General features: G+C 39.7%; 1 protein-coding gene across 3 annotated transcripts in view; it reads right to left on the bottom strand.

Annotated features, from left to right (window-relative positions):
- LRRC3B (leucine rich repeat containing 3B) overlaps nucleotides 770-14,430 on the bottom strand; it is a 43,567-nt gene continuing 29,906 nt past the window's right edge. For all 3 annotated transcript variants that reach the window (XM_021389148.1, XM_021389147.1, XM_021389146.1), the window contains one exon: nucleotides 770-2,021. In XM_021389148.1, the coding sequence (XP_021244823.1) occupies nucleotides 1,079-1,858 (780 nt within the window). In that variant the 5' untranslated portion in view covers nucleotides 1,859-2,021 and the 3' untranslated portion in view covers nucleotides 770-1,078. The remainder of the gene's footprint in view (nucleotides 2,022-14,430) is intronic.

The following is a 14,430-nucleotide window of genomic DNA, read 5'->3' as shown; positions in this document are numbered from 1 at the left end:
TTGTTCCCTTTGAAAACTTCATCTGTGAAAAAAGAAAACTATCATATTTCTAAAGACACTAGGGCTTCAAAATAACCATTTTATACTTAAGACTGAGTTTACATCTTTAGCTTGCTACTTTGCTAAGCATTTATCCATAAAATCATATAAAAATATTTTGTCTAACACACAACAGAATATGCTCAGCCTATATCTTCATTTCCTTTGCTCAGCCTTTTAAAAAGATAAAGCCACTTGGAGTTACGAGGCCATATACAGATGTTAAAAACTAATTTTTTTTCCCTATCACTATCAGTCCTTCAGTTTGAACAGTATGACTAAGTTTGCTTTTGCCATCCTGCTGTCTTCCCCAGTCCTCAGGACACCTTCTTGAAGCTCGTGGGTGTATGATGAAAACTGTCTCCATTTCCCCACTTACCTCTCACTGGTGTCCTGAAATGTTGCTCCTTCATCTTGGTTTCTTCCCAGCACTGCCAAAATACCCTCCAGGATCCTACACAATTTTCCATCCCTTTCTCCTGAACTCAGGGCACTCTGCTATCCCCATATTGTGTCCCTCTCCTATCACAACGAGCAACCCCAAAAATCAGCTGCCATTCACCAGCTCTTCATGTTGTGCCCTGGGGAGAGAAGTGCCTTTTGGGAACTCTATGCTCCCATACCTTTCATAGCCCACTTCATCATCACTCTCATCCTCCACCTCACAAGCACTGCTTGTTTCCCAGAGTGCCCTGGCACCAGACAGGTTTCTGATCAATAAATAACTCTGTTTTACATGGTTCAAATTTACACTTTTATTTGTTTTTTCAAATTAAAAAAATAAATTTCATTATTAAATAGTGGAATGGGTCTAAACTAAGGTTTACATATTAATTCACTTGCTTTAGAATACCAGAGAAACAATTAGAGTATACCACCCAGACAAAACTCTCTGTTAGAAAGCTCAACAGTGGCGTAATTCAGTTAAACGGGAAAAAAAAAGTCTTAATGTTTACAATGAATATTAGAAGTAAACCTCTGGTGTTAGTGTCATCTGAATCTAGTTTCCATCGCAAAGGCAGTCATTATATTCGGAATACTATACCACAGTGCTAATGTCATCAGCTTCATCTGGTTTCTTTTGCCTGCTTGGCAGGGATTTCAAGTATTCAAGGTGCCTCCTTGCATCCTCCTGATTTTGCCGGACGTAATAAACCACATATGAGATCACCATGGTGAACCAGCCAAACATAGTGACCAGCATGGCGTAATCGGTAGTCTTTTTGGGAAGGTTACAGAGGTCAGCATCATTGGCAGCATTGAGGAATGGTCTCCCAGCGTGTTCATCCAGCACAGAGGTCTTGCAGATGACATTGTTGGCCGTCTCATGGTTGACGGCCATACTCCTCAATACCTGCTGCAGTGTGCAGTCGCAGTGCCATGGGTTGTTTGCAATCCTGGCTCTGGCCTTTAAGTTGTTGAAAGCATTTTTGTGCACACTTTGAATCCGGTTGTCGGACAAATCCAGAGTCTGCAAAGTTTCTGCCACCCCTTTGAAGGCATGTTCATCTATAAATTCAATCCCATTTTTTGATAAATTGAGGACTCTCAGTTGGTGCAAATCCTTAAAAATTTCATTGGGGATAGATGTTATCTGATTGGAGTCCAAATAAAGTAAGACTGTTTCTGGTGGAAGATCTCTGGGTATCTCCTTGAGGTTTGCATTGCTACAGCTGACGTTTAAACCTCCGGAGTGAGAACAGAGGCAGCCTTTTGGGCACATACTGGCAGAATGAAAGCACAGTATCATGAGGACAAAACTTTGTAAGAGTAGACACATGGAGAGGGAACGAGTTAACCACAGGTCTACCAAATGCATGCTGGGGTGTGAGCATAATCACATGACCATTTCTCATTCAGCCAACAGTGGTGGGAAAAGGATGGGCAAAGCTGAAGTGTGGCTTCATTTTCTTCAGTGGGATTAGTAAAAATTGATTAACATGTTGATTTCTTCATGGTCAGTACTCTTCTTAAAAACACACCTGCAAAGAGGAAGAAAAGTTCCTTATATCATAAACTCCAATCCCAATTTATTTTTAAGGAAATAAAAGGAAGTAAAAGTGAAAGTCAACACCACAACACCAAATAAACGATCTATTATCCTATCAGTGCAGCAGAGTATTTATTCAGGTACCTCCTATTAGCATTAATCTGAGTTTAGTACATAAATCCCTGGGACATTTTTAAGAGCACAGACTACACTCAGTACAAATTGCACAGGTTTAGGCTTTAATACTTATTAGAGGATGCACTGGTTTTTTGTTTTTTTAAATCAAACTTTTCCAAAACATCCATAAAAATAAATCACATTTTCCCTTGCTACTATAGGAGATGCATTAGCAGGAATTAGGATCTGGATCTCCAGCAACAGTGACAGGTAAGTGAGGCATCGGTAGTGGTTAATGTGAACTTATCTCAAAATAATTTATGTTATTTTTGGTCCAAATCAAAGTATACCAGCAAGGAAATATTTTAACCATATCAGTAACAACAACAAAAACGCAGTAAACAAAATAATATTGGAAGACACCACAAACATTCATCATCTCCTTGTTGTCTGCCCATTTCTTTTTTGCTTTCGCACACTCATTTCCTGTACCTCTCAATATTTTGTGAGCTACTGTTGAGACCCACAGAAATCACTTACACCGCTAGTTTCTTGAAAATGTTCTTTACATTTAAGACAGAGAAAAAGAAATAAATGTAGCAGTTGCCAAAAACTCTCAGCCTCTCTACACCAAATAAACCTCACACAAAACTATGTGCAAGCCAAACAAAAAAAGTTATTCATGGCATGTAATTTGCTAATAGAACACATGAGAAATATTGTTTCTTCTCCCCTTGCAAGTTGGCTTAAAAATAGTAAATATCCAGAAGCTTTTCCATTCTCTTCTTTAATTGGAACACAAATACAGAAGTCTGAAATGCTGACCTATAAGGTTTCAAAGACAACCTCATTTATTTTTTCCCCTATTATGGTAAACTACAAATTTCTAACCACAACAGGTCCATTTGTTTTCATGCACATGCCCCCTCTGTCTTTGTAGCAGCTTGGATATTTGCAGCCTTCAGGTTGTATTTACATATAAATGAATTTTTTTTTTTTCCAGCACACAGTGTAGTCTGCTGAACAACAAAATCCCTGCAGGGAGGATGTGTGATTCTACAGGAAAAAGAAGAAATTGTATTGCAATCATATTTGCTGGCAGAATTCACATACTAACTGCAGTTTCTGGCACATCACAGTAATATGGATTAAATGTGTCATGGAGTACTTCAAACCCACAGTGCAATTTTTATTTAACCCTTCTTGATGACTGTCAGAATGTCAGTAACCCTACAGGAAAAAAACATCTTAAGAGTATGTATATTATGTGCAGCTACTTCATTTCTACAGCTTGGGAATGGAAAAAGCCCACCTCTCACTGCAACTTCCTGTATCGCTACTACTTGTCAACTTATTTACTGATCAAGAGAGAGATTGCCCAAGAACATAAACAGAATGCTTATGTTTGGGCTCTGGAGCACGAAAGTCTCCTACCCTGAAGTTTCTTTTTTTTCTTAAATAGAAAGGAAGTTAGCAATTTATCTTGCAGAGTTAACCCCAGCAATGCAAAAGCACTACAAAGGGAAGTAAACTGAACATGAAGAGGAAAGGGATGTGATGCAGCACCTCCACCATCAACAGAGAGCCCTGCACAGCCCATAAGAAACAGGGCTCACAGGAAAGAAGACCACTGCACTGGGCGCCATTTCTCCCTACAGCTCTTTGGTCACTGCAGCAGCACAAATTCAGATCAGATGGAAATCTGCTACAGAAGGAGACAAGCTACAGAAGTTGTTTTTCCCCAGCCTGCCCTAAAGTGCTAAGTACTTGCTAAAATGTGCAGCCCATTTGGAGGCCAAGCTGGAGGCGGTGGCAGTTCGCTCTGGCAACTCAGTGCTGGCAATCTGCTTCTCCCTCCCACAGCCCGGGGTGCTGCAGCAAGAAGGGCTGTCCCCAGGGAAAACAACCACTTATTTTCTTTTCCCTTCGTGTTTACGGGGTAGTAGAAGAGTGGTCCAACTCACCAACATCACCTCATCACTTACTGCTTGTACACAGTGGCTTTCCACCAGTGATACTGGAGTCCTACTGCTGGCATAGACTGAGGTAAAAGAGCAAAGAGCTGCAGTCATCTCAGATGCTTAATTCTGAAGAGGCATAAAAATCCTGCTGTTTTCACCAGATTGTGAGGATTAAACATCATATTTTCTTACAGGATAAAAAATGAAGACTACGAGAGCCCCAATGAGAAAAAAATAATCACCCAAATGACAGTGTTTTAACACTCTACATCGCTCTACATCTATACCAGCACCTTTATTAGTATAAGATAGTATCAGAGACGTAGTTTTGAATGTATCAGAATTAGCTTTATGAACTTTGCAGACTTTGATCATTGTTAGTCCCTGGATAGCCAGACATCAGAAATGTGACACTAACATCTCTTCTAATGCTACCACACTTCAGCTTTTCTGCATAACAATGTTCATTAATATTATAAAAGTGCAGGAAAACATTCATGCACCAACCTAAAATTACACATGGATCATGCTGAGCCCTCCACAGCATAGCTACACACCAAACGTGATGTGTGAAAGATGCCTTATGCACCAAAGAAAATGTGGGATGTCTTCAGACCAATGAAGACAAGTGAATCTCTTTTTCTTTAACATATTAATGTGTTGAGAATGGAAGGAGTAGGATCATTACAGACTGAGCAGGAAAATGTTTAATGAAGCAATGACTCTTCATAAGAGAATACTGACTAAATGGGTAAAGAGGGAGAAAAACTCCCACTGTTTTAAGTTGTTAAAAAGAGCAAATACAAGTTTAAACCCGTAATTAACAATCCAGTCAACAAAAACTTCACTGAGCAAGAATAAAGCTCAGCAAATTCTCAGTAAATTAACTGGAAAAAATCCAATGAGACTGAGTGTCAGTCAAGGGAAACAGAGCTTTTTAAACTTCCATAACCAGAATATCTTATCCCGTATCTGTGGTTTGAGTTCCACTAACAAACTCATACCAAACATGTCCTTTACTGACAGGCATCCTACCAACTGCAACAAAAGAAAAGAGAACTAGGACCTGACCTTCAGCAATGCCAAAAGAAAGATTTTTGACTTCTGGAGTATCTATCAGATTTTCTCTGCTTGGAATACATTAGATAAAGAAGAAGGTAATGGAGGTTGGAATAAAGACAAGAGATGTACAGCAGACAGGAAAACTAAGACTACAGAAGAAGAGATGGAAGACATAGAATTAAAACAAACATATGAATTAGTTGGAAATCTGTAAAGAAAGAAACAAAAACACTGAAAAATAAATTATCAAGTAACTAAAGGCACAGGAAAAATGACAGCAATGCTCAAGCACAGATAACAGCATGGCATAGAAAGACATTTTGTGTACATTTCTAAAATACAAGCAGACGCACCGAAAACCTAACATATAAGTCAAATACTGCAGGGCAATAAAACTTCAGAGTGCAGATGACACAAAAGAACTTTTTATAGCCTTGCCATTTTAACTGGGTTTTTTTGGTGTTCCCCCATGGCCATTCTGCACAAGGATCCAGCAGTGTGGGAAAATGTGCTTTCCTTGAGGATTTCAGGATGTGTAGATTTGATTTTAATACACAGTGTGTGTTCAACCAAAGCTCCAGGTGTCAGGTTCTTGCAGATGTTTGCCTTTCAGGCAAGCAAAGTGTATAAATGTATCTTGGCATCTGAGCGCTTAGCGTCTACAGTGCCACTAATTCAGGTATTTAATTAATAACTTCTCCCCACATAAAATTCAGTGAGGTAAAGAAGCATTAGTGCCACTAGCTATCCATCTGGAAATAAGGGCCTGCAAACTTAGCCAAGTCATACAGAAAGACCATGACAAGATTACTTCCAATATAATTTATGTTATTGTGTCTTCAGAGCAAGATATAGGAAATCCTATAAACATTACAGAGAACAGCATAAAAGTGACACTGAAACAGACTGAGAGTTTTTGTTGATAACAGTACTAAGACAACAAAAGGCACAGTAAGACATCATATATATTGCTAAAGATGGCTCATCACACCTATTTGCCTGATAACCAATTAGGGCAGTTTGGTGCACCTGCCCCTTGGAGTCATAACCCAAGAACAAGAGTGTGTAGCCCTGCCAATGGGGAACATACAGTCCCGGTTGTACAAGAACTACAAAGGTATGACAGGACAAGGGTATGACACAAAAAGAGTTACAAAAGAAAAACAAAAGGCAGAAGCATGCAAAGTGCCCAGAGTGAGAAGAGTGAGTGATGCTAGGGTCAGCTACCACAGTACTGGATTCTGTGGGAAGATGGGGAGGGCAAAGGAGCAATGCAAGCTTGTAGAGTCAACTCTGGGAGCACAGCATGAAAGGCAGAGCATAGCTGTCAGCCACTCACAGATTTTTATGTGCTTTCTAGGGTCAGAAAGTCTGGCTACAAAAGGTTTTCACTGCTAATCTCTTACGCCAAGAGAGAGCTCCATCTCAGGCATGACTATTTGTGCGGATTCCATAAGCTAAATTATGTCTTCTTTGGCATTTGAGCAACTGCACCATCTTAGTTATGTGCCAAGAAGGTTGAATGGCAAACACGTCTGACTGTGAAGTCAGTGAAAGCATTTTCTCTATCAGTAATGTGCTAGACTAATCTCTCTTCTTGTCTTCAAAACTGGATTCCCTGATGAAAAATATTGCATCTCTCGTCCCAGCAATGTCACTCGGTCAGTGCTAACCAAATATGCTCAGTGTCTGGGGCCAGCCTGTAGTTGTTACTACTGAAAGTGCCAAGATTAGAGAGGAATTTCTCGTTGCTGGAGTTTATATGTTTAATCCAGCAAGTAAGAATGGGAAGAGGAAAAAGACAGAAGCCAGCCAACCAACCCCAGGGGGTGACCCATCGGCTGTGTAATGATTGCACCAATCTGTTTGATCTGTCACTTTTGAGCTCCAGAAAGAACAGTGTGGAAGAATTACAAACTAGACAAGCCTTTTCTACAGATCTCTTTTCTTAGTTATCCATTAAACTTGAACTTTGAATAAATATTAAAATTTTACAGTGAAAAATCCATTAAAAGGGAACACTGTAACAAGATCATTGTTTTATCCAACTTCCAGTCAATTACTGAGATATTTTATAGTTTTGAAAGATCTGACACTATTATTACATTTTTCTTTAAGACACTGACTGTCTTGGTATACAGAAAAGCACACTCATTGATAAATCTAGTTTCTTACTTCTCTATTAAAATGGGGCTTAACTTTGCCATATCAAATACCTTTGCTTTAAATCAAGTTTATCAAACTATCCTCTGACAAAACAAATACTCTTAAATTTTTAATGAATTGTTTTCCTTCAACTCATCTTCCTGTGACACCAGTGTGTTTGTTAGAGCGCATGCACAAATGTGCCTTAGTGTCCACATCTAAAGATAGCTGTATTTTACATCTTTGTATTCCTTTTTCTTTTTGACAATTAATATAGTCACATAATGACATACACTAGCTTAAATCTAAAAATATTATCTTGCAATTAGAATTAACAAGACATCCATAAGCTGGAGGCTGCAGGTTAAGATTCAGGGGTAATTCCCCCATCCAGGCAGTCCAGCTTGCTGAAGAACTGAGGACTGAACAATTTTACCCAATTTTACTGAAACCAAAGATATTTGCCACCAGGGCCTGTGTACACTGAGGGACATCCTGCCTGGCTACTCCACATACAGAGCTGGAAAGCTAGGATAGCTGTGAGCTGGAGCTGAGCAGGAGCCACAGGACATCAGCAAACCAGAGAGATGCCAAGAGTTGCCTGCAAGGTGCCAGGTGATCTAAATTCCCCAAATATCTCTGGCAGGGGAAGACTTTCAGGATCTCAGAGCATGCCACCATGAAATCCGAAAGCAGTAACAGAAAAATGAACAGAAGCCAACAGCAAATGAGGTGGGGAAAGGGGGTGCAAAAGATCACTGATTCAGTGAATAATTGAAATGTCATGATTAATCAGTGTGAGCCTGAACTTCAATTACATAATGGATTCATTATCTAATGAAACACCAAATGTACTCAAACTATAATATTCTCCCTCAAGACAGCACATCAATATTTTGTTCCCCAAAATCTTCCAGTGTAGACATCTTGTTAACAGCTGCTCATGGCAAGATGTTTCTAGTGGCAGGAGCAAATAACATAGGTACAAGTTTATAGATCTTACAGCTCTGAATACTCTCTCTTAACAATTACAGAGTGATAAAATGGTTAAGGAAAGCCAAAAGAACATTTTAAGCTATAATTACTTTCTGATTGTGCGATCACCAAATGTATTACTCTTTATTATAGATTAACAGCTTACTTAATTATACTGTGTGGGCAAATGAATCAGCACTTGAAGATTGATGGGTTGGGTTCATGGTATAAATGTATTTGACTTTTCTCCCTTTTCATCTCAAGTCAAAAATTATTTTATAACTCTCTGCTGATAAATAATTATGTGAAGCTTAGCAGATATAAGAACAGATCAGTGGCAGAAGAAAAATATTTGCAATTATCTCCTATCTTTTCTATGATGCTTTTCTTTTGGAAGTCTTCCGTAGCAACATATTCCTTGGAATCAAATGTGATATGTTTGATGGAAATTAAAGGAACAGCCATCAGAGATGCTCTTAGCCCTAACAAAGACTGAATGCAGTTTTACTCTTCCACTGTCACCATCCCTTGCTTTAATGCTTAATGCTGCCCACTTTTCCCAGTTTTCACCTGCATCCTCTACAGGCGATTTAGACTACAAAAACTATCACCTCTTCCCTGAGCAATACACTGCTAGGAAGTATAAACAACATTCTGACTGCTTATCTATGCCATTTGAAAAAGGAACCAAAACATTACATACGCTTCTAGTGCATGTGTAGCAGCAACATGAAGTGAGTGAAAAATGAAAAGCGTAAGATACAAGCTGAATATGTCAACTGTTGAACATCATTCATCTTTGCATTTGCAAGAAATCGGCTTGATAATCTACAAGAGAATGAACAAAGGCTCAAGATACGCTACTCACTCTTCAGCAAACACTTCTGCAAAATGGATTTGTTTTACCACTACATCAGTACATGAAGAATCATATTACAGATGATTAACGGAAATGCTCTACCACGGACAAATGATGGTCTGATGTGTTCTCCAAAGCCATATAATTTCTTTCTAGATTAATTACTATTGTGCATTAGATTCAATACCATTTTTTAGCTTTTAAGATCGTATTCTATCCACTCTTAGTCACATTTTCTGTGACATAATTAAAACTATTCTGTTCTAGCAAGAAAACCTGTTCCCAAAGTAGCTAAGCCAACACTCCAGATGATTTAAACTAGGAAAAAATATTCTGAAGGGTTAAAATAACATGAAATATAAATATTTCATCTTCTTCAGGTAAAAAGACTCAGAATAAAGTCTATCCTAAAGCATGGGTGTGAACTGAATGCACAGTTGGTGTCTTACATGGATAGGCAATGCAGTAGGCTTTCAACAAAACTGACGGAATCCAATGGAAAATGTTTTCAAAATAGATGGCCAGTTTCACAGTATTTGCTGATCTATTTTATTCCATCTTATAAAAGAACATGATCCAACAGAAAAAGAAAAGTGCCATGTCCTGACTCTACCCAGTAGCTCATGATGGATGCTCCTTCAGCTCAATTCCAGAGTATCATATCAGAGCAAATGTCTTGATCTCATGATAATTACACTGATCACCTCAATGATTACCAGCATAATCAGTGACAAGTCTTGCAATTTAATCTTGATAACTGCATCTGGTGACTGCAGATGGTGTCCTTGTCCAAATGAAAATCTCATTCTTATTTTACACAATGTAACAAAGAAGCGTTATCAGAAACTTACAGGCCTTCAAGGTACCACCTTGCAAAGATAAGCAAGATTCAGACCGTCTAGAGACTCTTCTTCTACTTTTAAGGGTACTTATTTGTTTTCTGTAAACTGTTATCTTCAGGCTCATTTAGAGGTTCATCCAAACGTTCCTGCAGCTTACCAGACAGCTGTAATTAGACTGGGGAAACTGTGCTGATAATAAAGTCAGCAAGGCAGAAATAAGCATGCAAACCTGAAGGGACCATTCAGCAAGGAATATGCTAGCAGCTCTGTAAAGTTGATGGTGGTTGCATGAAGCAGCCAGCAAGACAGCTGCTGGCTGCTGATACCTGGGCACTGGGGAGCCCTAGAAGAAATAAGATGTGTTACAGACTCTGAAAGAAGACAGTGAAGGGAGGAGGAGAATGAAGCAGAGCATGACTAAAAGTTGCTTCTCTTTCCCACAGAACAGGTCCCCAGGAACTGCTATGGGTCACTGGAGAAGAAACCACATCTAGGGGAAAGCACCTCAAAAAGAAATAGAGATGTGAGCAGAGACAGTGCCACGGAGATAGTTGAGCATCCACTTTCACTTATTTTTGTTGATAACTGAGATCTGTGTTTCCTTGATGTGTTAAACCACAGGAAACCAAGGCTATTTCTTTCCATGCACAACTGCCCTTTGTCAAAAATACAGAGCACTTATCTCTGGCACTAGGAATTTGTAAGGAAAGAAGCCAGGACAGTAGAAGCTACTACTAAAATGAAGCAATCTGATTAACATCCCCAAGATGAGACCACAAATAAAAGAAACATACTTCCAGAGCAATTATTCTGGAAGAAAATGATCTGGAAGCAGAGGTAAGAAACCACAAGCTAAAGTAGCTGTAGGGGAGAATGCTTTAGAAGAGCACCACAGCAACTATATATTTTCAGCTCCTTGTGCTTTGAAATAAGCTGGGTGTACAATAACAGGACCTTTATGAGGCATTCGAAAGTAGACAATCTCATTTAAAAAATAAAAATGTGTAGCATTTTTATATAGGGAAATCCTATAGTGTTTGAAATTCCCAATTACAAATTCTTAAAGTGAAGGTTAAATACCACAATACTACAACATTTTATCACTGAAAATAAAGTTGTTAAGTTCAACGAATTTTGGAAAATAGTGAGAGAAAGTGTAAGTATGGAATAATTACAATCGATAAACAATTAAGCAGTTTTAAGAAGACACTAAAATGACCTTCTGGAATCAAGTGACATTCTGAATTAACTACAAGCCATTTGGGCTTGCTGAAGAAACAGTTTCATCAGTGATGCTGGTTTTGCTGGGTCAGTGGTTATTCAGCTGGCACACTACTGACTTGCAAAGCTGAGAGAGCAAAGAGCACATCTGCAGCAATGCACATACATACACTTCATGTTTCTGCACTACAGTTGTCAAGCAAAGTATCATAAACCTCTGCCATATCAAACCACCCACCACCAAAACCACATCCTCACTTTTAGTATTTTAATCCACAAACAGCTTGAAATAACTATCATTTCTTCTTCATCAGCTTGCCAGAGAAGCATATATTTTTTTTTCTTTCAATGTATGCAATAGTACCAGGCTAATAATAGATTCCTATATTTAGCTATCATTACAGCTGTACAAGCTGAACATGCAACAGTCTGGAAGAGTTAGAAATGGAGCTTTTGCATTTCTGTGAAAGCAAGGCTAGCAGCTTCCCATCAGGACCTAGAGCTTTTAGCTCTGCTGGCTGCTCTCAGCATTAGAGCCCAAGCAAAAGGCCAGCTCACGCACATCCTCCACAGCTGCATTTCAGCTGAGGATCTCCCAGGCAAGTGAAATCTAGCAGTGGAAAGCTTCAATGCCATTTGTGCTGGCAGCATTTCCCTAATTAAGAGTTTAAGGCCAGATGGAGCCATTAGATCATCTAATCTGACCCCCTGCCTATCCTATGACGTGCTGTTTTACCAGTACACTCCATATTGAGCCCTGTAATTTAGGTCAGACTGCCATGTGCACAAGGCAGTACCTCTTGCACCAGGTGAACTTGTACCATCCCACACCAGGTGGTAACAGGATGCCTTCAACAGAGACTTCACCCAGAAAACTCACTTCCACCAACATCCACCATAATAGCTAAATAGCCTTTTCCATTAAGAAATTCATCTAGCTGATACATCTGCTCCACCAAGACCTAGACAGTAAGCAAGAATAACAAAGTTTTTTATTTAAAAAAAAAGGCCATACTGAAAGATTCTGTTATGCTTCTCATCAGAAACATTTGCATGCTACCACTTGTCTCCAGATGAGAGCAAGCAACAATGGCTATTTTTTTAATGTGCTGGTGAGTTACCTGAGGCCCTCAGCTGCCATTAAAGGACTCGGCAGATTACATGTGTTCCACCTAAGCAACAATCAGGATATTTTCCATTGAAATGACTGTCCCAAGGCTTCCCAGGACGTCAGGTAGATTTTTTTTTATTTTTTTAAATCATGCAGTATTTTTTTAAAGTCATAAAAAACTTACAGTCTACGTTTCTCTTCTGAGGCTGTATGATCATAGGAAGTTGATATTACAGCCTGACCCGGGAGGCTGAAATCTTTTAAGGGTTCTCTGACCCTTACTCAGCAAAATATTGAGCCTGGCTGCAACCCAGTAGCTTGGTGAGAGGCGAGCCTTCAGTGTTCGGGGGCTGAAATAAAAGTTGTTTATCAACAACTGCTAAATAATAGGAACAGCTCTAAAGAGAAAATGGATTGGCATTTCTCAGTGGAAATAAACACCAGCCTTTATCAGACTTGAAATCTAACTGTGCTAAAAAACAAAACTAAGACACAGCTGCTCGATACTGAGTGAGCAGAGATTTTCCACTCAGACAGTCATTCTTCTCAAGGAAAAAAGAAGAGACAGAAGAAAGCACTGCAGTGGCTGCCTCCAAGATGAGAACAAAGCACTGAAGTCACTTATTTTCTAAGGGAGGAGAGGTCTTTATTAGCAGTTACTAGAGCACGACAGGTAGAGAGTCAAACTCAGTTCAATAAAACTCTTATTTTAAAGACAAGAATATATCAGCTTTCTGTGCATCCCCACAGAGAGTTTATACAGCCAAGTTGACTTTGGTGAAGCTAGCTGATACAAAAGCAAGGGTTGTGAAGAAAAAAATCTTGATTAGCTGGGCAACGATCCAATGAGCAAGACACTGGAGACTGAAAGTTCACAGGTGAAGAAACTCAGGTAGAAATAATTTATAGTAAATTAAGTTAGGTTGTGATAATGAAATTTAAAGACAAGCAGGGCACGATTTATTTTACAAAGGCTTCTTAAAAAGTGAGAACCAAGCAGAGCCAACGGTAGGGCAAATTTAACTCTAGTTACAGTTGGTACTGGCACTGAAATAAACTTAACCTGACATATTCAGAATAGGAAAAAGAATTCAAGAATTGGTTGTCTTAAAAACAAACAAACATGGCCCCTCTCCAGCAAGCTCAAAGCCATAAGACAACACAGACGAGGAAGAACTACCTCAGCACGGGCACTGGATATCAACATCTGCACTGCAAAGCCCTTGCCCACCAGCACAGACCAAAGATGGAAAACCCAAATGGGAGAAGCCCATGTAAGAGCAGCAGTCCTCTCACAGGTCACCAGAAAGCATCAGCCATGGGGTGGCTCGGTGCCTCATCCCTGAAGGCTCTGCGAGGTTCCCCAGCAGGTGATAGCTGGTGGCAGCGTGGGCTTGGCTCCACGTGAGAAGGGCTGCGGTGCCATTACATCTTCGACTGTACCTCCTGCCACCCACCTGCCTCTCCCTCCTCATGCTGTGAGAAATGTCAGGAGAGGAGAGAAAAGCGCGAGCCACTTCATAATGGATGAATGCAGCAATTTCCAGGAGGGAGGAAGAGAGAGTAATGAAAAAGCGTTAATATTAAAGTAATAAAGCTTATGGCCATTTTTCAGCTTGAAATGTGTAACACCATAAAACAATGCTTAGAGGCACTCACTTCTGTTCCAAACCACCTGCATGGTAAGGCACCCTGCTATTTGCACAGAAGTTGTTTATTACCATTCTCATTTCAGTCTGATTCCAGGAGAGTCACAAAACTGCATTTTTTCACTCACTACAAGAGTCCAGGTGGCCCTAGATTTTCTTTGCTATGCCAAGTCTTGCCGTGTCACCTGCAATCCCTGCCCAGTTGCTAATCCATTCATTTCTAACAAGACGTATAAAAATCACGCAGGATAAAATGAATCTGTCCCCAGCGCTTGGCACATGTATTCTGTTCTTCTCTCGTTCCTGAAACAGCAGCAGGTCTTGGTGAGGTGTGTTTAGCATAATTACAAGAGTGGCTTTGTCTGCCAGTACACGTCCCATGCATCCACACACTCTCTCAAAACATTCTGGCTGGTGATCAGTAAAACAAGATCACTAGTTCCTCTCCCAGAACAACTT

Source organism: Numida meleagris, chromosome 2 (assembly GCF_002078875.1).
Source record: "Numida meleagris isolate 19003 breed g44 Domestic line chromosome 2, NumMel1.0, whole genome shotgun sequence".
Taxonomy (NCBI): domain Eukaryota; kingdom Metazoa; phylum Chordata; class Aves; order Galliformes; family Numididae; genus Numida; species Numida meleagris.
Note: the sequence above shows the minus strand (reverse complement) of the source record. Positions and strands in the feature narration are given on the sequence as shown.